The following is a 24,974-nucleotide window of genomic DNA, read 5'->3' on the forward strand; positions in this document are numbered from 1 at the left end:
TTGTTGCAGCGCCAATCTCCACAGTTGGTTTGAATTTAGTTAGTGCAGTAAAGCAGTGCTCCAGTTGGTTTTTTTTTTTTTGTATTTCCTTAATTTCAATACATTTAGTTTGATTGACAGTTGTTGCCGGAAAATATACAGTATACAGATAAATTAACTGTGCCGTTGATTATGGCATTGCAAAAGATTTAAAGCAATTTCGAAGTAATTAAAAACTCTTTACATCAAAAAAACAACTCTTTTTCTTGGTATTGGACTTAATTATTTTTTATTGGTTGAGGTTGACGTATAAGAAAATAGTTATTGCTCCGCTTTTCGAAGTTGACCCAAGACAAAAAAATACTTGCCTTCGAATTTCAGAAATGAGATTGTTAAAAACATACATAATTATTATTTATAGTATGTAAGTTCCAAACAAAGTAAATATATACAAGATCTGCCGCAAAAGAAACAGAACTTTTTAAAAATAACTGTTTCTGGTGGTGCCACCTATTGGTGGGTATATGAAATAAAAAGTTTGATCTCTTGTTGACATTTAGTTAAAATTTTAAGACAATTGGATAACTACAATCGATGTTATCGATCAAAAAGTGACAGCAGCTTTTGGTCATCGGTCGTAAAATGCATTTTGAACAAAGAGCAAATATTAAATTTTGTTTTAAACTTGGGAAAACGTTTACTGAAACATTTCAAATGATGAAAAAAGTTTATGGTGATCAGTGCCTATCCCGTAGTAATGTGCATGAGTGGTTTAAGCGATTCCAAGAAGGTCGTGAGGACCTCTGTGGCGATCAGAAGTCGGTCGTCTGCAGAAGTCAAAAATAAAGACAATTCTGATTTGTTTTTACGATTCCGAGGGTATTGTACACCGAGAGTTCGTCCCACCTGCCCAAACGATTAATGTTGTATTCTACCTTGGTGTTATGAAGCGTCTTTTGTCACGCTTTCGTCGTGCTCGACCACAATACCATGAGGCAGGGTCCTGGCGCCTGTTGCACGATAATGCGCCGTGTCATCGGTCGACGTTTGTCACTGATTTTTTGACAAAACCATATTAACCATTAATCACTCACCCTACTCACCTGTTCTGGCACCCTGTGATTTTTACCTATTTGGAAAACTTCATTTGCCCATGAAAGGACACTGGTTTCAGGACATTTTAGCTATCCAAAAGGCGACGACCGATATTCTCAAGAGCATTCCGAAAAATGAGCTTAAACCTCATTTGAAATGCTAATTGATCGGGCTAAACGCTGTATCGAAGCACAAGGAAACTACTTTGGATAAAATAATATAACTTTTGAAAAATATTAATTTTTTGTTGTTTTTTTAACAGTCCTGTTTCTTTTGCGACTGACCTTGTATATATAAGTTTCATACAGCATCATTTTTAAAGAAATATGAACCGATGATTCCAGCGGCCCATAAACTCCAGGTTGCACTTTGTCCCAAATGTGGCAATTTTGTTTGTTTACATACCCATTGAGCCAGAAATGGGCCTCATGGCTGAGCAAAATTTGACTCGAAAACGTCGGATCTTCTTCGAACTTTTTAAGAGCCCATAAAGCGAAACGATGACGCTTTCAATTTAAGAACTCGACGTAAAATGCGCTAAGTCGTTCCGCAAGTCAGTCTGAGTTGCTGCGAACGGTGCCGAATATACTCTCCACAGTCTCTGTGTACACTCTCAGTCACAGCCGCTATATTTTTTTCACTGCGCGCTGAAGGTGATCTCTTCGGTCGAATATTATCCAATAATGAATGTTAGGCCTCGTGATCGGTGAAGGGGTTCTGAATAGTGCGCTTAGTAGGCCGATTGTGTTGACAATTCTTTACAGAACGTGAATTTTCGTAATAAAATTGAACGAGTTGAAAACGTTGCTCACGATGAAATGCCACACGGTACTAAATAAAAATAACATAACAGCTTAACACGTTTCACGCGTGATCAATAAAAAAATGGCATTAAAAAGTACCTTTACTTGGACCAGTCGTGACTATTTTTTTCCTCTAAAACAATCAAATTTTAGCCGTTAATATCTTTTAAACCGTTAGGTTCACGAAAAAGTCGTCTTGGACCTTTTTTGAAGAGCATTCAATTTCCTACAGGATCCACAGAACGAAATATTTTTCCGTTAGTTGGAAGTGAGATAATAATAAGAGAAAAAAAAAAATAGAAAATCGCTAGGCGGAGCTAGAGCGGAGAGCTCATACTAGAAGAGCCTTTCTTAGATGTGTCTATCAACCAATTTTTCAGAGTACAAAACGAAACAAAAACTGTTCGTTTTTTTTATCCACCCTATACAAATGTATATTAATAAGTAGTACATTGAGCTTAATTTTTACATTTGATATTTCCATAATGTTAATTAGCATACCATTGCTTAAATCTCGACTCTGATAGCTTAAACTACTACATATTGTACTGTCTTAAATCCAATCTTACTAACTTTATTAGTGTATCTTTTATCATCTGCGCTAATTAAAAAATGCACAGTTAGACAACAGAATTTTTTTTGTTATTATTCATAAGCACGTCTGGGTTTTACATGGTCTTCAAATCTGCTGGAAACGATTCTGCACGCAATATTATTGCTAAAAACACGTGCGAGTTCTATTTTCGTGATATAATTTTGAGCTATTGTATTTTGCAGAGACAATGAAACACTGCAAACTATAAGTCAAATTAAGTAACAATAGATCAAAAGTCTACAATAGTTAACAACCGTTACTTGGCGATAAACAATATTGCTAACTTTGCCGTTCTAAGAATAATAATAAACCATTTTTTGTAAGTTCTCTGATTTTTTAGATAGGGAGATGTGTACAAAATTGTATTTTGAGGTTAAGAATATTTAAAATTCAAAAATATTTAACATTTTTGGTAGGTTCTAAATAGAATGCTTCAAAAATTATTACTTAATTTACATATGGACTGTAATTATTTCAGAAGTTTTTTCTATCTTTGTCTTTAATTGTATTTGTCTCTGCGTTTCTTTTTTAGTGTTATTTGCCGCTGCGACAGCCACAGGTGTTATTCAATCTTTACTAATTGCTTCTGATTCTTCTGCTTATGAGTTAAAAGACACGTCACAAGGGTGGTTCAATAAGTGCGTGACTTTTTTCTTGTACAACTTATTACTCTTTCTACACCTTCAGTTCGAAGTTGAGATTTTCCTTATTGCTATATATTGTATAGTGGTATCTTTGCGCTTTTTTCGACCTATCTTTTCTTCTTCTTCTTTGAGCCTATCATAAACAATTGCTTTATCCAATCACAACGGATAGTCGCTTATACTCAACCTTTTCACAAAATAATAGTTACAAGATCAGTTCTAGAATATTGCTATTGTATATGTACTTATATTAAAGAAGCAGCCTATCAGGAAGCTGTCTGCTAGTTTCACCGCTATTAAAGAGGTAATTGACTCTTTAGATAGGAAAGTAACAACGGGATCCCTAGAGTCGCTCACATTGGGATGAAAATTCATTGCGCTACGTGTAGCATCTTACATGATAGCCTGAGAGCTCTTGTTTGACTTTGGTAAATCACGACCTTTTATTGAGTTCGTCAGTCTGTGGACCTTCTATGTTTGCACTCGAATTGATATTGAATCGGTAGCGTTTATTACAAACAAAATACACCTTCGTTCCTCCTATTAGTTTTTTTTTTATCGGGATTGCCTTAACATCACTCTTTACTCATAAACCAGATTTCACAGTTGACTGGTGAATTGTGTGCTTTCATGAACTTTCTTCCTCGGGCTGTCAGGCATAGTTATTTGAGGGCAAATTTCTAATCAGACGAAGTGGAAATCGACTTCGATTGCCCAGTGTGATGAGGCAGTCTACCCAACACCATATTTTTTAGTCTTTGGAGTTCCAAAGAGTAGCCTTATGATTTCTAATATTTCCTTGGGTTTCGAAGAAATGGGACAGGTAACAACTATTTACAGATTTTCAGAGAGAGTTTTGCGATCTTCAAACCTGAGATTTCTACTGTTGCCAAATTTATTGTAAATTACTTATCACCAGATTCATTAAATAACTTCATTTTACTCTGTTCTAGAACATCTTGCTACATTGAATAGACCTTTATTTTATCAATAGGCGACAAGATAAACGCATACAGAATATGTACTTCACAAAAAAATACCACGGAACTATTTCTTACTGTCCATTTCTCATGGTATTACACCTTTGTATATCTGTAAATGAACCCTTATCTCCGAACTGGTCGGCGCTTACTCTCTACTCGAACTTTAGGGGGGGAGTAAGGTATTTTTGTTTTTGCATTTTTTTTATTTTATATTAATGTACAATATTTTAAGATTATTCTGTGAAAATTTCAGAGCAATTAAAGCAAAATTGACGGAGATATACACTTGTAAGTTTCCGTCCTCCGATTTGATTGTGAGCGTCTGTGAAACTTTAAAGCGTTTTTCCCACAACACATGTTTTCAAAGTCGGTGCCCCTCATAACTTCAAAATTACTGCAGCGATCCTTTTGAAATTTTAAACACTATTTCTGTACATATTTTACGAGGTAACGCTGGAGCGTTTTTTTTTGTTCATAATTTTGATTTCGCAATAACAACTTAGCCGATTTTTTCCAAAAAAATTCTGTTTTTCACTTCAAAGTCTTCGAAAAAATTCAAAATTTGGAATTTCAAAAAAACGCTTACAGCGTTACCTGGGGAAAACTATTATCTAACGAATGAACTTTCATTTTTTGATTTCGGATGATCCAGCAACGGGTTATGAGGGGCACCGCAATTTAACTTTTTTTCGAGACCCGTCTGGACAATTGCTGGCATTGTCGTATTTTTTAATATTTCTTTGTAAAAAATTGATAAGACATTTTTCGAATATCATACTTCAATGTCCATTGGTTGGATAAATAAATTTTAACCGTGTCGTCAGGAAAAAAGTCACAAAAACATGGCTTTTTTTCGTATGATTTGACCTTACCCCCTTAACATACACAATTTTTTACTATCTGGAACTTTTTTGGAGCACACAGATGGTAATCTCGAAAATCACAGACTTATCGCACTCCCCTCGCGAATCTTTCATATTTGCTTTGTGTTCTTTCATATCAAAAATTCCAACATTAATCATTACTGCGTGGTCTCTTTTCAATTTAGTAATCTTTAATTATGTGCTCTTCTGCTTTTTAGTTAGCCTGCTGTTCTGGCTTTATTTTTTACACCTCTTTCTTGCTGTATACTGTATTCATACATTTTTTTATCTTCTTCATTAAGCATCTCTGCCTCTTACCACGAGTTTTTTCAAAAGCGACTCACTTGTCTTGTATTTTTTACAGTATTCTACACTTTTTATGATAGATATTTTTTGATTTTGCTTTTCTTCTATCATTTCTTTCATGCCTAAGTAGTTAACGTCTTCAGATTTACCGCATTCTTCACACATTCCTCTGCCTACTTTTGCACACCCATATTTCGTTTGCTTTTAATTATATAATAAATTAAAGCTTTGTGTGGATTTAAATGCCCTCTTAAATTTATCAAGCTCCAAGCATCACGTTTCATGTTTACGGTCGTTTTTGTTTTTGTCTTATCTTCAAAAAATGCGTTGCTCTCATCTCTTCCACGCTCTCTCCTTCCACTTCTGCCTCACACCGATCGGCTGCAGAAAATGCGATAAATCGGTTTTAAATACGCTTAAATGCTATGATAAATTTATTACTATTGATCGGCTATTAATGCGCTATAAATGGGTATTTTTAATTTAATTGATTGTAGTGGTAGCAAATTAAGGCGAAGCTCAACCGACAAATCACCATAAGAAACCGCAAATGTGGCGGAAGACAAGACGCCGAATTTAGTATGTCAATAAACTGTGACATTTACTGTTATGTTAGTGTCATAAAACGATAGACTTTAGGACGCCTGCAAATAAAATTTTAAAATAATTTAATTCTGACCAGGGAAGCGTCAACGAGCTCTTGTCTTAGCTTAAAAGTTTAAGCTGTTTTAAAAAGGTTGGCAATATTCCCACACCAACGTATGATGTTTCGCTCGCGGAACTTCTAGTAGTAGAGTTAGAGCAATCTTTAGGTTCCCTCTTGACATTTGTTAACTGTGGGGCCGAAAACTTAGCTCTTGTAAGGCTATACGTTTTCCGGATTTTATTTTACTTCAATACCAAATAGCCTGTGCTTTCTTTCAAGAAATATCCCCGTCATATAAGCTCTCTCAGTCTCTACGTTTTCTCTTGACATTTGTTAACTGTGGCACCGGTAACTTTGCCCTCGTAAGCTCGACGATTCCTTAGATAACGGGTTTTTAGTGATCTGCAAGTGGCATATACAGTTGCTGGGACGACACACTTGAGATGTTTTCGGAATGTTGGTGATATTCTCACACCCAAGTACTATATTTCCCACGCGAAACTTCTATAGAGCAATGGAAAGTGCACAAATTATGCAAAATTTTACAGTTCTAGTAGAGCTAACGAAGTCTCTAAGTTCCCTTGTGACCTTTGTTAACTTTGGGACTGAAACTTAGCTATCGTAAGCTCAACGGTTCCTTGGAGAACGGGTTTTTAGTGACCTGCAAGTTTCACATACCATAGCTGTGACGATAGCACTGACGACGCGGAAGGCATTTTCCACTACTTCACCCGAAGAAACAAAAAAAAAGAAACAAAAACTTAGATCTCGCAGGACACTACATTTTTCTAATCAGGTTTACTTCAATACCAACTAGATAATATTCCCTTTTAAGAAATATTCTCTTTCTACAAGTCCCTTCAATCTCTGCTACTTCAGCTTGGAAACTTGTTGCTCAAGTCAAGCAATGCTCATGATTAGGAATGAGAGTTTTAGAAAAAAGAGAAAGTGTATTTCAGAGATATCCATAAATGTTTGTAAAAGTTTGAAAAAAGTTAATAATTATAGATTATCTTGGCCTTCTTGAAGGGTGTGACTCACATTCCGAAAGTCGGTGACTTAGACTTCCGTTGAAAAACAAATTTCTTATTGTCAATCCACCTATCCATTTATCCATCTATCGTCCCTATATCCATGCCTTTATTTTTCTGTCTATTTATTCATTCAGTCATCCATACATTTATCGATCCATGTATCTATCCGTCCATCTATTCATCCATCTATCCATTCACATATCTATTAATACCGCTATCCATCTATCCACCCATTTATTCATCCATTCTTTTATGGATTAACTCTCCATTCAGCCATCCATCCATCCATCCATCATTCTACGTACTTATCCATCCATTCATCTACATATCCGTCTCTCCATTCAGCCATCGATCCATTCATTAATCTATCCATGTACCTATCCATGCAAGCATTCTTTTGTGGACCAGTATCCATTCATATACCAACTTACTTATCCATCCCTTCCATGCTCTTTTCCATTTATTTCACTTCAAGGTGCATTTGACGGGTTATAAAAGGATGATCCTAAAAAATAGTACAGTAACTTTAATAAACAAACCATAATGAAAAAAGGAGCAATATTGTCAGAACCTCTTCAGAAAACCTGGATATACTCGTAATGTTTTTGGAAAACTTACTGAACCACGAGTACAACTAAGAAATTTATTGGGAGTGTTGACAAGTTTGGCGAGAGGTTCGATTGAGTAGCAAATATTTTACCTCATAAAAATAGAGTTGTTGCGACAACTTCAGGGCTAAGCGTTAATTAATTTAAAATGCCTCCTTGAAAAATAATATATGACTTTTATTAGTATTTTTAAAGACGAACTTTTCTATACAGTCTATCTAGTAGACTGAAAATCTCTCTAATATTATTCTACAAAAATTTTCTGTATGCAGACTTTTGCGTCTCAGTGTACATATAACAAGTAAATCTAATTAGAAGTTATGTCTTTCTTTATATGATAACTTTAGAATTAACTAACGCTTCTTATACAATGTTTAAATGAATAATTCAAAAGACATGCGCAGACACATTATTCCTAACGGTACAGAATTCTATTGCGATTACGTCACAATGACGCTACTTACAACTCTATTATATACTTATAGAACTCTATTAGAGACGCCAATTAATTTAAGGTTAATCACTTTTGTCAACTAACTGCAATTTATAGAATTCAAGCATATTTAAATAATAATAGCGAATGAGAGAGAAAAGTCAGACACGATGAAAGCTACAGTAAACCGTCCAAAAAATAGACATAATTAATAAATAAATGGCAAAAAAATCAAACAAAATCGCTTTTGACTACAAATGACAAGCAGACGGACGCACAAGCAAGCATATAATAATAACAACAACCAAACACCAAATAAATGAAAAATGTATAAATTCATGTTTATTTACAAACGTGTCAGTTCGCTCATTGTCTAAACGACTGACATACATATGTGCCGAAAGCAAATAAAAGAAATAATCGAAATTATGCGACGTTCGGCAAATAAATGATAAGCCATCGAAATAAGCGCGCTTGAGCCATAGCCACTTGAGTTTTATATCATTTTAGCCAGTAGCTTGTGAGCGCATGCGCCACTTCAACCGTCTCCCCCTCTTTAGATACATATGTATGTATGTATATGGGAGCTAAAATAAGGCATAAATTCGTTGTCAAGAGTTTGCTTATAACTATTGCATATATGTATGTACACATATATATAATATATGCATCGACATATTTCTATATGCTCTCGAAAAATTAAAAGAAAGTCAGCGTGTGTCAGTAAAAAGCGACACAAATTTACATAAAAATGTGAGTAAGCGCTTAAACGTTTTATATGCAAACGTGCTACTCAATTACAACAACAATAAAACAAAAGCAACAAAAATTTAAACTTCGGTTGAATCGCAGCTATGATGTTAAAAAAAAAATAAAAAATAATAATAATCGGTTAGTTTGTATAGCATATAAAGGGTGATACATTTCGAGGTTACCTTTTTTTTTTTTAGGAAAAAACACAGAAACATCAAATGTAATGGGGAATGTTTCTTTTGTTGTTTTGCTCTAAGGCCTGAATCGCAGCGAAATTGTCCGGATAGACTTGTGACTTTACATATCCAGGAAAAAGTGGCAACAGTGTAATATCACACGATCTTGATGGCCAATCGACCGGCCTAAAACGTGAAATTATCTGCTCACTGAAGTGTTCTCTAAATAAATCCATTAATTGATGCGATGTGTGGGAAGTAGTGTCGTCTTGTTGAAACCAGCCGCATGAAGATTTTTGAAGAAATATGGACCGATGATTTCACCGATCTACAAACCACTACAAACAGTTGATTTTTTCGTATGAATGGTAGCTCTTGCATCACTTCAGTCTACTTTTCGTCCCGAATACGCCAATTTAGCTTGTTTACATATTCATTGAGCCAGAAATGGGCCTGAACGCTGAACAAAATTTGGCTCGAAAACGTCAGAACTTCTTGGAACTTTTCAATAGCCCATGGGACGAAGCGATGTCGCTTGGGTAATGCGTCAAGTTGCTCCATACGTCAGTCCGAATTGCTGCGAATGGCGCCGAATTGACTTTCCACGGTCTTCGTGTACACTCTCAGCTCTTCACGGTTTATTAGACGTGGTATATTCCGTCGAATATTATACTATAATGAATGTAGGGTCTCAACTCGTAATTTATATGCATACAGTACATAGGATTAATATGCCCTGTTCAGGGTATAACAATAACTGCTCGCCTCGTAATTCAGCGTTTAGACGATTTAGAATTAGCAGTGTCGTTCTTCACTGACAAAATTAGCCAACAAGAATGCTTAGTAACTAGATATGACAGTTACATATATACAAACATACTTATGTAGATACAAACACACCTACATACTTACATGCATGCTTGTATACACATTTACATACTCATTCTCGCGACAAAGTTCGCCTCACGTTCTGTCACTTGACAATGACATTTATGAGGGACTCTTTTTATTGTTATTACTCATTTTGACGTCTGCGTTTGCTTATTTGACAGCTGATACATAAAAGTGTGATGTAATGTGATGAGGTTTAGGAAAAAATGTAATGTGTTTGTGAATGCTTTAAGGAATTGTTCAGCTATTTACGTTCTTTACATTAAATGAAGATATGTATGTGGGCTGAGTGAGAATTAGCAGCTGAGCAATACTCCGGAAGAGTCCAATTTATTTTTCTAATTTTCATATAAATTTTTATTTTTGTTTGCTAATTCGATTTGGTTGATGATGATCTGTACAGTGGCGGTCTGTTTATAACGTACTCTCATTCTGGCTACATGACTACAGTAACAATTTTAGTCGTCTTGGATTTTCTTGTTTTTAAAAGAGACATCGCACTGTGAAATCAACGAAAGCTTTTATCTGTTTGCGGTGACTTTTCTTTTTTAATGACAAAGATGGTACTTTCGACTGGAGAGGGGATGGCCACTTTTTTCTGAGATCGCAAGATGTGATCTTTATCGACTACTTGAATATTTGGGCTGGTATGATAACGAATTGAAGAAAAACGGTGCCTTTTGGCGAAGACAATGCAATGCGGTATTTTTATTGAATTTTTTTTTATTGAAATTGAAATGAATTTTTGATGACTCATGCCCAGCTCTTGACCGATGCTACGGCTGCTACTATGCCGGTCTCTTTCCACCAATTCAGCGATTTTATCGCAATTTTCGACGACAGGCCTTCCGGAGCGTGGCGTATCTTCGACCACCTCTACACCAGAACGAAAACGTTGAAACCATCGTTGTGCGGTGGAAATGGAAACTGTATCGGATCTATTTATTGGCGGCTTGAGATGCATTTTTGCCTTTATCGTAGTAGTACTGTAAAATATGCGGGATTTTCTCTTTATTTTGGTCCATGTTTGCGACGCTATAACTCACGAACGACTTAAAAGAAACGACAATCAATCAAACACATATTAGCGCGTGAAATGAGCTTTCCAAAAAGGTATAGCATGACCCGATGCGACGAATAAAACTAGAACTACGCGCTTTCAGCGCCAACCAGCGAAAATATCGCAAGACTTTTTTGACAACCTATTATATATGTATATACCGTAGATAGATAGAAAGTTGAGGTGACCTCTGGTTTATTCTGCCTCTCCCATATCACATATGGTCATAAAGGTCCAGTACTCTCAACAAAGCTTCCTCGGTGCGACTGAGGTGATGCGATCCCTGTCCACGTAGATGGAACCTTGAGATGAGGGCCTTGAGACTGCTTCTACAAATTGCTGGGCAATCTAGAATCAGGTGTTCTGGAGTTTCCAGTTACATGTCGCAAAACCGGTAGTTTGCCCATGAGCGCGATAAGAAGGCGGAATTTGTGGCGGGGGAGGTTGATCATATCTTTAAACCTTTGCAAGGTTGTATTTTCCTAGTAGCAGTTTCGCGTGACAGATTCCTGCTTCCAGTGCCGTTCTCTCTCCACTCTCTCCTTAATGCGGAGCCTATATAGTGTGAGAACGCACCATAATGCATGGTTCTGGCTCCATCTTCCTGGACGCTGTCGCAGAGCGGGCTAGTTCGCCGGCTACTCCCTTTATGCCCCATCACCCAGATCAGGTGTACACCGTTGCAAGCTGATAGGCCTCATGATAGGCTGAGATGACCTCATACGCTGAGATCACCTTTAGTACTGCTTGACTATCGCTAAGCATAGCGATACGCTGGTTGCGATAGTTGCGACGGAGATTGATTTCTGCACACTGACTTATAGCAAAGACTTCTGCTTTAAAGATGCTCGGAAAACATCCTATTGGTATGAATATTTTGGTATGCGGTCCCGCAATGCCTGCTCCAATGCCTTCCCGTGTTTTCGAGCCGTCAGTGTACCACTGGATAGTGCTGCCCCTCAGTAGTAGGTCGAGCGTGGAATGACCCTACTGCACCTTACTGCCGAGAATAACTCTAAACTTCTTTGTAAAGTTTATCCTCTTCGTAAAGCTTTCCACTAGGGCCATCATTTGTTGAGAACACATTATCTTCCGCTTGCCCAAACTCTCTGCTGGTATGAGCAGCATGGTATGTTTCGCTACAAGTGCGCATTGTCCCTAAAGTGCAGACGCAGGCGAGAGGTATCATCAACAAAACGGCTATGTAGAAAATATTGTCGAAACAATAAATTCAAAAAGTGATCCATATGAGGCTGTGAGTTACAAAATTTCTTCTGAAAGGTTATTATTCTGTAATATTGAAATTTATTTCTTCAAATTATCTGAGCTAAGAAATGGTGTACAAATATTTCGCTAGCTTGGAACAAGTATTTAATGTGAGTTTTTTAAGAGCTTGGTAGGAAATCGTAAAAATTTATGAAATAAATTACGAGTAGTGTGTTTATAGAGTGGAATTTGGCTTAAATTCCCAGAATAAATTTTTTTTTTCCCGAAACGACTGACTTATCAGTCAACTCGAGTACAAACGCGCAAAAAGCTATCTAACTCTACGTGCTGATCTATATTACATATGTAGATTCGTATTTGCATAAGGTACATACATATATACAGTACATACATACAATTATATATACAAAATTTCGTGGGGTGATTCAGCGCCGCGTAACCGAATACTCTCACATAACATTTAATAAATTTTTTATGTAATTGTTTTTTTCAACTGATTTCAAGCGGAAAATAAATAAATAAAAAGGGCTTTCGATTTGAGCCGACCATAATTTCGGTAGCGGTCATAAAGATTTTCATTTGATATGTGTCATACAGTACATATGTATACATAGCACATGCATGTATGTATGTATGTATTCATAGGCATGTAATTTCATGTGCTGCCCGTTCAACTGAAAATGTCATTGAACTATGAAATTGATCTACTAACTCATATACTCGATGTTGATTAGAAAAGGAATCAAATTGACGAAATTGGCTGTCAAGATTGACAACATGCCGAACCAAATGAAGATAAGAAAAGTCTTACATTGAAGAATGTCAAATAATACAAAAAAAAAACGCAGAAAAACGAATAAAAATTGTGGAAAGTTTCTACAAAATTTTACGAAAAACTTTATTCTCTTCACTGAGTGTGACACTAATCTTTTCTTTTTACAATAACAATCCCTCTCGTTAAGAAGAGAGAAGAAATAGATAGCTTTGTATAAATTATTGATGATAACCATGATAAAAATCTAAAAGTAGACGACGTTTGCTCTGTGATATTTGATCGTGACCCCGGAGCCATTGGCGTCGTTTTCGATATCAGGCAGAGGTTTAAGTTTACTTCACATTATTTTCCATCCCTGATGTGAATATCCAATTGGCGCCACATAGCGAAAAGAAGAAACGACTTGCGCGCGGTTGGCTATAATCGCGTAAGCGGTGTCTACACCAATTAAGAAGAAGAAGAAGATGTGAAAATCTATTACTTACTTGCTTTGCTGAATCATTCGGGATTAACCTATAGAACCTATAGTCTGATGAACTTGACAGATTAAGAAACTTACCTGCTTTGCTGAATAATTCGGGTTTAACCTATAGACATCTGATGAACTTGACAGGTTAAGAAAAAAACCTGAAAGCCATTTTATTCGATCAGTAGAACTTTGACTTTGACATCGTCTTTGGTTACCAAACTTTGAGGTTGTGTGTGTCACAGTCGAGCTTTCTGTCGTGATCTTCAGGACGACAAGACGTCAGATGACATTGCTGTAGAGTCATACGTATAACAACTCTTAAATAAATCTGAGAGAATGCTGTTAAAATCGCAGTCCTATGAGGCGATCCGATAGAAATATGAGTCTTTTTGAGTTATTAGACTATAAATTCTACAAGTTCTTAGATACACTTCATAAGAGTCCTGGGCCTGGTGAGTACGTGTCATAGACGTACGTGTTACATCGCAAAAGAAGCCCCAATTGATTCCTGTTCTATTTAATTGTAGACTTTCTACCATAAACTTCCAGTTTGGGTTAACCACGATTTACGGTTTAGTGACGTCTGTCGAAGTCTAAGTTGAAGCTCCAACGCTCTCTCTCTCTCTCTCTGTAGTCGTTGTAAATTCTTCGGATTTATCAGCTTTGATAAGGTCGGCAATCATGGATCTGAGCGTTCTGCGTTCTCTTAGAAATATTTACGAAGGAAGTAGCTTGGATTAAAATATATATGAGGTCTAAACATATAAACTTAAAAGCTCCACAGCACGCTAGATAGTTTAAAGCTTATTCAATACGGACTATTTTGCGTCGGAGTAGGATCATAGTCCAAATTATGAACCAGATACACTTTTGATACTTTTTTCTCGAAAGCTGAGGACTGTTTTTGCATTATACCATACCATATATCTGTCATAATCTCACTAATTCCGTATTATTTACTTAACTCTCTTTGCAGATGATTTACTAAAGAGAGCGTCATCGCACCATTTGGACGCCGGACAGAATTAGTGGACGGACACTGACGGTACGAACAATTTGACGAACCTTTGTGACAAGCTACAGCCCAAAGCCTTCTGAGCCTAACTCCGCTTATAAACTGATGACGAACTCCTCTTAATGTTGCTTTACGTGCGAGTGTGAATTTTAGACGCAGCGTGGCAGGCAAGTGGCTTACATTTTGCGCACGTTAACGCCTTTGACACACCCCCTTACACTGGCGGATAGCAGCCACGCATTCGCGTTCCACGCGTACCGGCCACGTCACAAACTGAAAAACGCGGGATGTCGGAAAAATGGCGTGCACTAAACTCAACTAGCGGAAATGTACATGGACAGACACATAAAACTGTAAAAACAACAGCGGCAGCAAAGACAAGCAGTAAATCTAAATTGCAGAATATGGCAAGCAATCACAATAACTCCGGCAGCAGCAGCCACACAGTACCACATATTGGCGCACCTACTTTGATATCGACTACACTGCAACAATTACCACCGCCCGCACCGACACCGACACCGACACCAACGACACCCACACCACAGTCCATGGCTGGCGGAGATGGGAATACCAGCAGTAACTCTCATTCACCGAACACTGCAATGCTAGCGTCTGGCGCTGCCGGCAGTGACACCGAGTCCAACTCGACGGACTACAATGCCGGCGCTATTGGTGGCGCTGGTGCGGGTGGCGCTCTGGGCGCTGGTGTGCAATTAAACTTTCATTTATTGGATGCCGGCACCGCTGGCGATGGTAATTCAATAATGAACTCATCACAAATATCTGGCAACTCCAATGAGTCGATGCAGTTGTCGAGCAGTCCAGCCGCTGTTGGTGGTGGCGGTGGTCCTGTGGCAAGCATTGTTGGCAAATCGGGCGGTGGCAAGCATTTGACCGCACACAGTGTGGCAGGGGTAAGTGCATCTGCATGTGAAATTCATTTGATGTTCTATAACTTTCCTGTACTTCTCTATTTCGTTTTTACTCCAAACTTTGTTTATCGATACACTTATCGCGTATTAAGTGGGCAATTAAACGTTGTGCGCATTTAGGCGTGGAATATTGAATTTGGATGTGGAATGTGTTGCTGCCGTGCTAAATGCTAGAATTACCGTATAAGCCTAGGCACATTAAATTGCTGTAAGAATATTCTAACGGAAAATTGAGAGCTAATTGAAGTATTTTTCGCTCGGCAACCGCTTCTTTAGGACTGCATTTTATATGGCCAGGTCCTTCTCCACATGGTCTTTCTAACGGAGTAAAGGTCTTCCGCTTCCTCTGCTTCCCCGGCGAGTACTGCGTCAAATACTCTCCGAGCTGGAGTGCTTTCATCGCTGAACTATGCCAATGTCGTCGTATGTCTCGTACAGCTCATCGTCTCATCGACTGCGGTATCCGCTGTTGCCAAAGCGCAAATGATCATAAATCTTCCGTAGATCCTTACTCTCGAAAACTCGTAACGCCAACTCATTAAATGTTGTCATCGTCCATGCCTCTGCACCATTTAGCAGGACGGGAATGATGAGTGACTTGTAGAGTTTGAGATGAGAGGACTTTACTCTCTTTACTTCTCTTTGTCTAATCAGTCCGTAGTAGCACCTGTTGGTAAGAGTTATTCTGCTTTGGATTTCGAGGCTGACATTGTAGTTGGTATTAATACTGGTTCCCAAATAGACGAAATTATCTATGACTTCAAAGTTATGACTGTCAAAGGTGATTCCCTTTGCGGATACGGGGGGACCCCGTCAGGGTTCGGGGGGGAAACCGAATATACCCGCGGTAAGGCATGCCTGTCGTCAGAGGCGACTAAGATCCTGGCCACCAGTCCAGGGCTGTATGGAAGCTCAACTGGTCGTAGCTTGGGCTACAAGGTCATACCAAAGACTTTAACCTGGGGGAGCAGTAGCCCCTGGAGTTCGCTCCAGTCTGCTCATTGGGTTTGGCCCTTTGTGGAGATTCGTGGTGGCTGTGGTTAAAACCCAAATCGCGGGAAGAACTGACTTTGTCGGTCGAATGTGGAGTTGCATAGCAACCGGATGCCGGACCGAAAGTACGGCAGAGGTTTTAGATGGGCCTCGAGCCCTAACAAGGTGGTTAGTGTCTCCATGCCACACTGCCAATTGGTACTGAAAATGTTTACCCAGTTTTCAGGGCGCTGATCGACGCATTGCATTGATCCGTTGTGCTTTTGAGCATCGTGGAGTTAAGCTGGCGACAGCAGGATCCCACGTTAAACACAATCAGACGTTGTCAACAGTGATGTGAGAGCCAATCCGCGAGTGCGACGACTGTTTGTTTGATGACATGAGATATTTTGTTTTGTCCTCGTTCACTACCAGACCCATTTGTTTCGCTTTCTTATCCATTCTGGAGAAGGCAGAACTAACGGTGCGGTTGTTGAGGCCAATGATACCAATATCATCGGCGTACACCAGCAGCTGTGCACTATTATAGAAGATTGTACCTTCTTGATTTATTTCTGCAGTTCAAATTATTTTCTCCAGAAGATGGTTGAAGAAGTAAGGCGAAAGAGAGTCGCCTTGTTTGAAACCTCGTTTGGTATCGAACGGTTTGGAGAGGTCAGGTCAGGTGAGGCAGCTTACACAGCCGTATTAGTTTTGCGGGAATCCGAACTCCAATATTTAAATAAATTTAAAAATTGATTTCGACATTTTTTTTATTTCTAGAAGCTTTTTAATAATCAAAATGTATGAGAAGCTTGTACGCAAACTTTTTCTGAATAATGCATATTGTCCCCCAAAAATTCTTCAAGTTTTATAACGTTAATAGCGCACTTATTTTTATACTCTCGCAACAAAGTTGCTAAGGAGAGCATTATAGTTTTGTTCCCATAACGGTTGTTTGTAAGTCCTGAAACTAAAAGAGTCAGATATAGGGTTATATATACCAAAGTGATCAGGACGACGAGTTGAAATCCGGATGTCTGTCTGTCCGTCCGTCCGTCCGTGCAAGCTGTAACTTGAGTAAAAATTGGGATATCATGATGAAACTTGGTACACGTATTTCTCGGCTCCATAAGAAGGTTAAGTTCGAAGATGGGAAAAATCGGCCCACTGCCACGCCCACAAAATGGCGAAAACCGAAAGCCTATAAAGTGTCATAACTAAGCCATAAATAAAGATATTAAAGCGAGGGGCATATTTGGACGTAAAACATTGGAAAAGTGGGCGTGGCCCCGCCCCTACTAAGTTTTTTGTACATATCTCGGAAACTACTATAGCTATGTCAACCAAACTCTATAGAGTCGTTCCCTTCAGGCATTTCCATATACAGTTCAAAAATGGAAGAAATCGGATAATAACCACGCCCACCTCCCATACAAAGGTTATGTTGAAAATCACGAAAAGTGCGTTAACCGGCTAACAAAAAACGTGAGAAACACTAAATTTCACGGAAGAAATGGCAGAAGGAAGCTGCACCCAGGCTTTTTTTTAAATTGAAAATGGGCGTGGCTTCGCCCACTTATGGACCAAAAACCATACCTCAGGAACTACTCCACCGATTTCAATGAAATTCGGTGTATAATATTTTCTTAACACGCTGATGACATGTACGAAATATGGGTGAAATCGGTTCACAACCACGCCTTCTTCCAATATAACGCTATTTTGAATTCCATCTGATGCCTTCTCTATATAATATATACATACATATGTACATTAGGAACCAAGGATGATAGCGGAATAAAACTTTACACAAATACGGTATTTGAAAAATATGTAAATGACGTATACTGAAATCTCGATTATCACTTTATCATGTGAGAGTATAAAATGTTCGGTGACACCCGAACTTAGCCCTTCCTTACTTGTTCCTTCTTCGTTTGTCCACCATAATAAGTGTCACAACTAATATTTGACCGTTATCGTTTTATGCCATAACACTTTAATGCGCACAGAAACACTTTATATCCAATAAACGCCTTAAACTATGCTACACATGACTATTAGCAACAGTACCAATGTATGTGTGTGCGCTTGTGCTTATTGTAATTCCCGATGGCGCTGTGTCCAGCCGCAAAGCTACATACACTGTCGCTTTTCCGGCTCCTGCACACGCAAAACACGCCAAAGCATATAATCTTGTCAATTTCTTAGCTTCACATTCGCCCTGCAACGTTATAACTACTGTTAGCGCTCTTATGCGCTGTCGTTCTCAGCTATTTTGGTATTCCACTGGCGTTTAATTTGTTTTGCTGGCTCTTCGTATTGCCTTTTTCCGTATTGTTTGTGTTCCGCCATTAACGGTTTTTTGTTCTCTATGCGCTGCTAAGGCATCCCGATGCGCCGGCCGATAAGGCACTAACTACATGCATGTAGTGCTATGTATATGCATACATATATGTAAACCATACATAGCAAATTGTTATATTTATTTTGTTTTTCTTTGCTTCATTTCCTTGCTTTGCTCTCCGCTTTTGCGAAAACACAAATTTATTACATTATTAGAAATTCTTGAATTTATTTTTCCGACTCAGTCTAGTGTTTGTTGTTATTACACTTATACATGCATATGTATGTATGTGTGGCGATATAAGCGGCATACGCTTGTTGAATATTTTATGCGCCCAAAACTATGCTTAGCATTTCTCGATTTTTCGCAATTTTAATAGCCTTGAAGCTGGGAATTGGAACGGAACGAATGATTTTTGAAGAGTTCACTGCATTTCAGCGATGCTGTTAACTGTGCGCTTATACAGTGGTGGTCATACAAATGAGGATATTGGTTGCAAAATTTTTTGGTTTTAGAATTGTTTTGGAAATAAATTTAAAAAAATATAATTATCACTAATTAATTAATATAAACAAATAAATTTCTTTCCAAATATTAAACTTTAGAAATTAATAAATATTTTTTACGATATCTTGTGTCTCCAAAAATATTAGAATAATATTTTTTCAACTTTCGCAAGATTTTTTTATTTTGAAATAATAATTTTGAAATAGTATAATAGCTGTTTGTATCACCCAATGCTAACCGAGATAGATATAAAGTTATATATACCATATACACATAAATGTTGAGGATTCCATCCGACTCTTTCACTTTACAGTATACTAATCAGACAATAGTGGGAATAGGAGAATAAAACTTTGCCCAATGGTATCTCAAAAGTTAATTTGTCGAAATTGGACTATAACTTTGCAAAGACCCAGTTCAAATATGTGGACTCCAGAACACATGTTTAAATTTTTACTGAATATTTCGGCTAATCTGTGAGACTAGTACTGAAATTCAGAGGAAATATTTTTGTAATGACAGCATCTCTTTGTGCCAAATATGGGTAAAATCAGTTCAATATTTCCTCACCCCACATACATATCTTCTTCTTTATTGGCGTAGACATCTCCTACGCGGTTTTGAGCGAGTTTGCCACCACGCGTCAGTCGTTCTTCCACTTCGCTGTTTGGCGCCAAGTGGAGAGGCCAAGTGTAGGCAGATCCTTTTCCACCAAGTCTTTCCAACGAAGCTGAGATCTCCATCTTCTTCTGCTTCCCCTGGCGGTTACTTCGTCGACTGCACTCAGAGCTGGAGTGTTTTCATCCATTCGGACGACATGACCTAGCCAGCAGAGCCGATGTCTCTTAATTCGCTGAACAATATCAATATCGTCGTATATCTCGAACAGCTCATCATTCCATCGACTGCGGTATTCGCCATTGCCAATGCGCAATGGACCATAAATCTTCCACAAAACTTTTCTATCAAAAATTCATGAGCCATCGTCCATGCCTCTGCACCATATAGCAGTACAGTAATAATGAGTGAATTATAGTGTTTGGTTTTTGTCAGTCGAGAGACGACTTTACTTCTCAATTGCCTACTCAGTCCGTTGTAGCACATGTTGGCAACAGTTATTCTGCGTTGGCTTTCGAGGCTGACGTTGTTGTTAGTGTTAATGTTGGTTCCAAGATAGACGAAAATATCTGCTACTACGAAATTATGACTGTCAACAGTGGCGTGGACCAAGTCGCGCGTAGGACAACTGTTCGTTTGATAACAGGAGATATTTCGTCTTGCTCTTGTTACTGTCAATACCATTTTCTTTGCTCCTTTGTCCAACATCAGCTCCCATATATGTACGTAATATAAATATTTTCGAACTTCAGGTTGAAAATTCAGAAATAATCTCTTTCTAATAAGAGTATATCCTCTCGCCTAAAATGCATAAAATCAGGCCAATATTGATTCATCTGTGAGGTTTCTTAATAAATTGAAACAGCATATATTGCTGGTAATAATATGTCCTAGTACCAAAACTGGTTAAAATTGGTTTAAAATATTCCATAGCCTCATATACCTTATTCGAGGTATGTTCAAAAAAAAGTGAATTTCCGTTCGTTTGCAAAAATGTTTGTTAATTTGTCTTTATTAATGTGTTGCCTACAAAATATTTCCCAGTTGATATTATGCAGTTACGTCAGCGCTTCTTCCAATCGTCGAAACGCTTCTCAAACCTCATTTTTGGGAGAGTCTTTAGCTCTTTCAGCGATTTTTGTCAAACAGCGGTGAATTAAGGTTTTCTTTATTTTTGGAAATAGTAAAAATTTACACGTACTCCTTTCTAGTGAATGTGGAGTATTGTAGTATTCGAAAGTTTCCCCATCAATGGCTATTTTTTATATCTGCAACCATTTATACATTTTTATTTAAATTTATTCCTTTCAATTTCCTTCATCAAAACTCTCATTAAAACTACAAGTTGAAAAAAAAACTCCTTCTATCCCTACTTTTGTGAACAGCACTGTAGGCACTTCAATTACGCGAAATACGAATACAAAATTATACTGCATTGACAAATGTTGCAAGCGTTGCCTCAAGGCTGAACTCATTACAAACTATACATTTGTGAGTGCAACATATTTCTGAAGCCTTTACTACGAGTGCAAAATGGAGGCTATAAAAACGGAATGTAATGGTGTAAATGCTGTAGCGGTAATAAAACTGTGACGATGTCGGAGACATGTGCCAGCTTTTGCAAGTGAAAAATAAATTTGTGTTTAGCTTTTCTTTTCATAAAAAGTTTTCACACTTCGCTCTTTGATATACAAGTGGAAGTAATGGTGGTAATGTGGTAGTAATGGTTTTGTCAGAGGAAAGAGACCGTTTTTTCCTCGAATAACTCAAGGATCTCAGCACAAAATCTAAATATATTTTCAAACATGTTTACACCGACCTCATAATGGTCCATCTACTCAGGGAATTGCCACCAAAATCCCGCCTGAATTCCCTTTGGACGGAAAATACTGACTGCAAAGCATGGTTAAATTCTTAGATAAGCATATGGACATTCAATTGAAAAATTGATAAATTAAAGTCAGTATTAAAATATTGCCATATAATAGGTTGTCAAAAAAGTCTTGCGGTATTTTCGCTAATTGGCGCTGAAAGCGCGTAGTTCTAGTTTTATTCGTCGCATCGGGTCATGCTATACCTTTTTGGAAAGCTCATTTCACGCGCTAACACGTGTTTGATTGATTGTCGTTTCTTTTAAGTCGTTCGTGAGTTATAGCGTCATATTCTACAGTACTACTACGACAAAGGCAAAAATGCATCTCAAGCCGCCAATAAAATTTGTGCAGTTTATGGACCCGATACAGTTTCCATTTCCACCGCACAACGATGGTTTGAACGTTTTCGTTGTGGTGTAGAGGTTGTCGAAGATGCGCCACGCTCCGGAAGGCCTGTCGTCGAAAATTGCGATAAAGTCGCTGAATTGGTCGAAAGAGACCGGCATAGTAGCAGCCGTAGCATCGGTCAAGAGCTGGGCATGAGTCATCAAAAATTCATTTCAATTTCAATAAAAAAAAATTCAATTGCCACCAGTTTCGAAATTTAATTCCAAACAAATTGAACAAATTAAAATATTTTCATCAACTAAAGAGCTTCGGAGAAATATTTGATTTACAAAGCAAAATTTTCAATAGGTTTAACAGTCAAGAATTTAAGTTGTCAGAAGTATTTCATCTTATTACTGTATTACAACAATTGCCTCAGCCGACCAGCTCGGTGAGATGTCTTGATTTTGTGAAAGCTGAAAGATGTTTCTTCCTCATCTTCCTCCAACTGGTGTCCGGTAAGATTCTCTACCTTACTGCATGGACACCGACAGATCAGTGACCAGTTTGAACCTCTCCAATTAGGGAAAGGCTAGCCTAACTGACGTCGAAGATCTCAATAAGCCCCCTGCGATCCATTGCGACAGCTAAAGAACTAATTTGTAAGTAATCCGGCGTTTGCCAAGCTCTCGCAAAGCCCAGGTAACCGATAGTAGGCAGCACAAAGAGAGCGGTGGCGTTCCCAATCTACTGATTACGCAGCTAGAACCTTTTCTTGCCAGCTCCCTAACTTTGTATTTACCTGATATTTAGTCTTACTAATGACTGGATGACATTGCTATTGCGGTTAGGCATACTCAAACTATCCTTCAACTAATCGTGCATGAACTCAAGACTAATGTTGCCGTTCTGTAATTAAATTTGGTCTAAAATATCTATATTTTAGCATCCCAAATTCTGGCATCCTATATTTTGGAGTATGTTTTTCAATTTGAAGCAAGCCTGTTGCCATTTTTTTTTTCTATCAAGGCGTTTCTTTGAGCTCTTATACACTATTTCTTAATCTTAAACCCTTATGAGGCAAGTAATGTGTTTTTTCTTTAAAGAATAAATTCGATTACGGCGAATAATTTTTTTTTCTTGGACAGGTGAACGCTTCTTCTTGGCTTCCAGTTAAACTGAAAGCCGTCTTGATAGCGCTTTCTGAAATGGTGTAAGGCCCCACGACTTGAGAAGATGACGCTAGTTTATGTCTTCGAGCAACAGTTTTCGTTCTTTGTCGATCATATATTATAGATTTCGATTTTTTAGTTAAGTCGAGTGTGTTTCGTTGTCCAAAATGTCTTCGGGTTCGAGTTCAAATGCTCAAAATTTTTGGGTACGATATCAATTGCCCGGCTGTACAGAAAGTTTTTGCTAATTTTTTAGAGATTCTTCCTATTCCGAAGTTTCTTTAAGCCATTTCCACGATAGTCGGGTCTAGGTAAATGGTACAGGCAACAAATTACATTCAGCCAAGTAGTACTACCCTGGGATATTTGGATTAGGATTGTCTCCCACTGCAACAACAACAATAAGAATACCTGAGGTTTTATATTCATTTATAATATTTTCCCCATTTATTTAATCTTTTTTTAAGAAAAATTTCTTTAAAAATAACTAAAATAAATCCACTCATTGGCTTATGTGACTCAACTGCAGTTATAAATACAAGGAAATATGCATGTTTGTGTTTCTCAATTTGTACAAATCGATTTGTGTCTGACAAGCTAAATTGCATTTCCTTTTCCGCTTGGCAATCAGACACAATCCGCTAAGAAAACCCAAAAAATTGTCTATTTTTTTATACTTGTCTTCCACATTTGCGCTCGATCCATGATAAATACCTGTCTAAGCGACTGGTTTTGTAGATACATACATATATGCATACAAGTACAACCTTCTTCAAATATACGTCTTGGGAATAAATAAAAATAAAAAACTTCATATGACATGCCACATTTCTTAGATACGATTGACGCTTAGCAATAATCTGCCAAGCACTCGATATAACCGTTAAAATGCACGCTTCATGTTGTCTTTTGAACCTCACCGCTACGCCACCCGCATATCCGTTACTTACTCCTCCGCTCTCTGAAGCGCATCCAACTCACTCATTTATGGCGAACGTCAAATGAAGCGATGAAGTGGTTATCACGTACGAGCCAACATAAATTATACGTGTATCCATTTTTATGTTTTTTTTTCGTATTTTTTTGCACAACAATATCCTGTCTGGTATGCTTGTGGGTGTGTGCAACTTTGTGTGTGTTGAGTGCAAGTCGACAGCGAAATTTCATGTTTATTGCTTTTCAGCTGTCACCCCTACTCGTGTTTCAGCATAAATACTTCATTTTCGCGAGAGACTCATAGACACATACAAACCTATGTATGCATATACTTGGTATCATAAGTGTTGTTGAGCAGCCGGTAAAATTTAGTAGCATATTTTCAGGCGTTCTCCACTGAAAATTTACATATAAATAGAAATACATGAACGCATATGAAATTTAAAATAGCCAGCGAGTTTGAAAAATGGCTCCGTCAAGTTAAAGTAGAAAAAATGCAAAAACAACAAATATATACAGTAAATAAGGAAGTGCTGATTTCGGTCGCGGTAAAAAATTAGAGAAGAAGAAGAACGAATATATGAAGACTATCGAAGTGTGTTTTCAACTTAATTTTAAGATGCTTTGAACCGGACAGTGCAAGCGGAATTGTCTGTAGCACCAGACGTTTGTGCCGTTGTTTTTATGGTAATAGCACATACTAATCCTACAAGAGTAACTATTGAAGTTTGTTTCCGGGTTTGTTTCCTTCAAATGGGATGAGTTTTCTGAAAACTTGAGCTCAAATCTTGCGAAGAAAATTTCTATTGATAAATATATATCCCGGCCCGTTCAGTTCACGTCCCAGTAAGCACTAGGAGCCCGAAACCTGAGTACATTCTTGTCCTTGGCTGCGGTGAATCTTAGTAAAGAACACTTCAAGTAAGTG

At 37.9% G+C, this 24,974-nt stretch overlaps 1 protein-coding gene across 2 annotated transcripts in view; it reads left to right on the plus strand.

Moving 5' to 3' along the window:
* Positions 1-24,974, plus strand: part of LOC120767737 (GTPase-activating protein CdGAPr) — a 211,516-nt gene that overhangs the window by 139,873 nt on the left and 46,669 nt on the right. For both annotated transcript variants that reach the window (XM_040093946.1, XM_040093947.1), the window contains one exon: positions 14,317-15,272. In XM_040093946.1, coding sequence (XP_039949880.1) covers positions 14,643-15,272 — 630 coding nt within the window. In that variant the 5' untranslated portion in view covers positions 14,317-14,642. The remainder of the gene's footprint in view (positions 1-14,316; positions 15,273-24,974) is intronic.

Source organism: Bactrocera tryoni, chromosome 2, assembly GCF_016617805.1.
Source record: "Bactrocera tryoni isolate S06 chromosome 2, CSIRO_BtryS06_freeze2, whole genome shotgun sequence".
Taxonomy (NCBI): Eukaryota; Metazoa; Arthropoda; class Insecta; order Diptera; family Tephritidae; genus Bactrocera; species Bactrocera tryoni.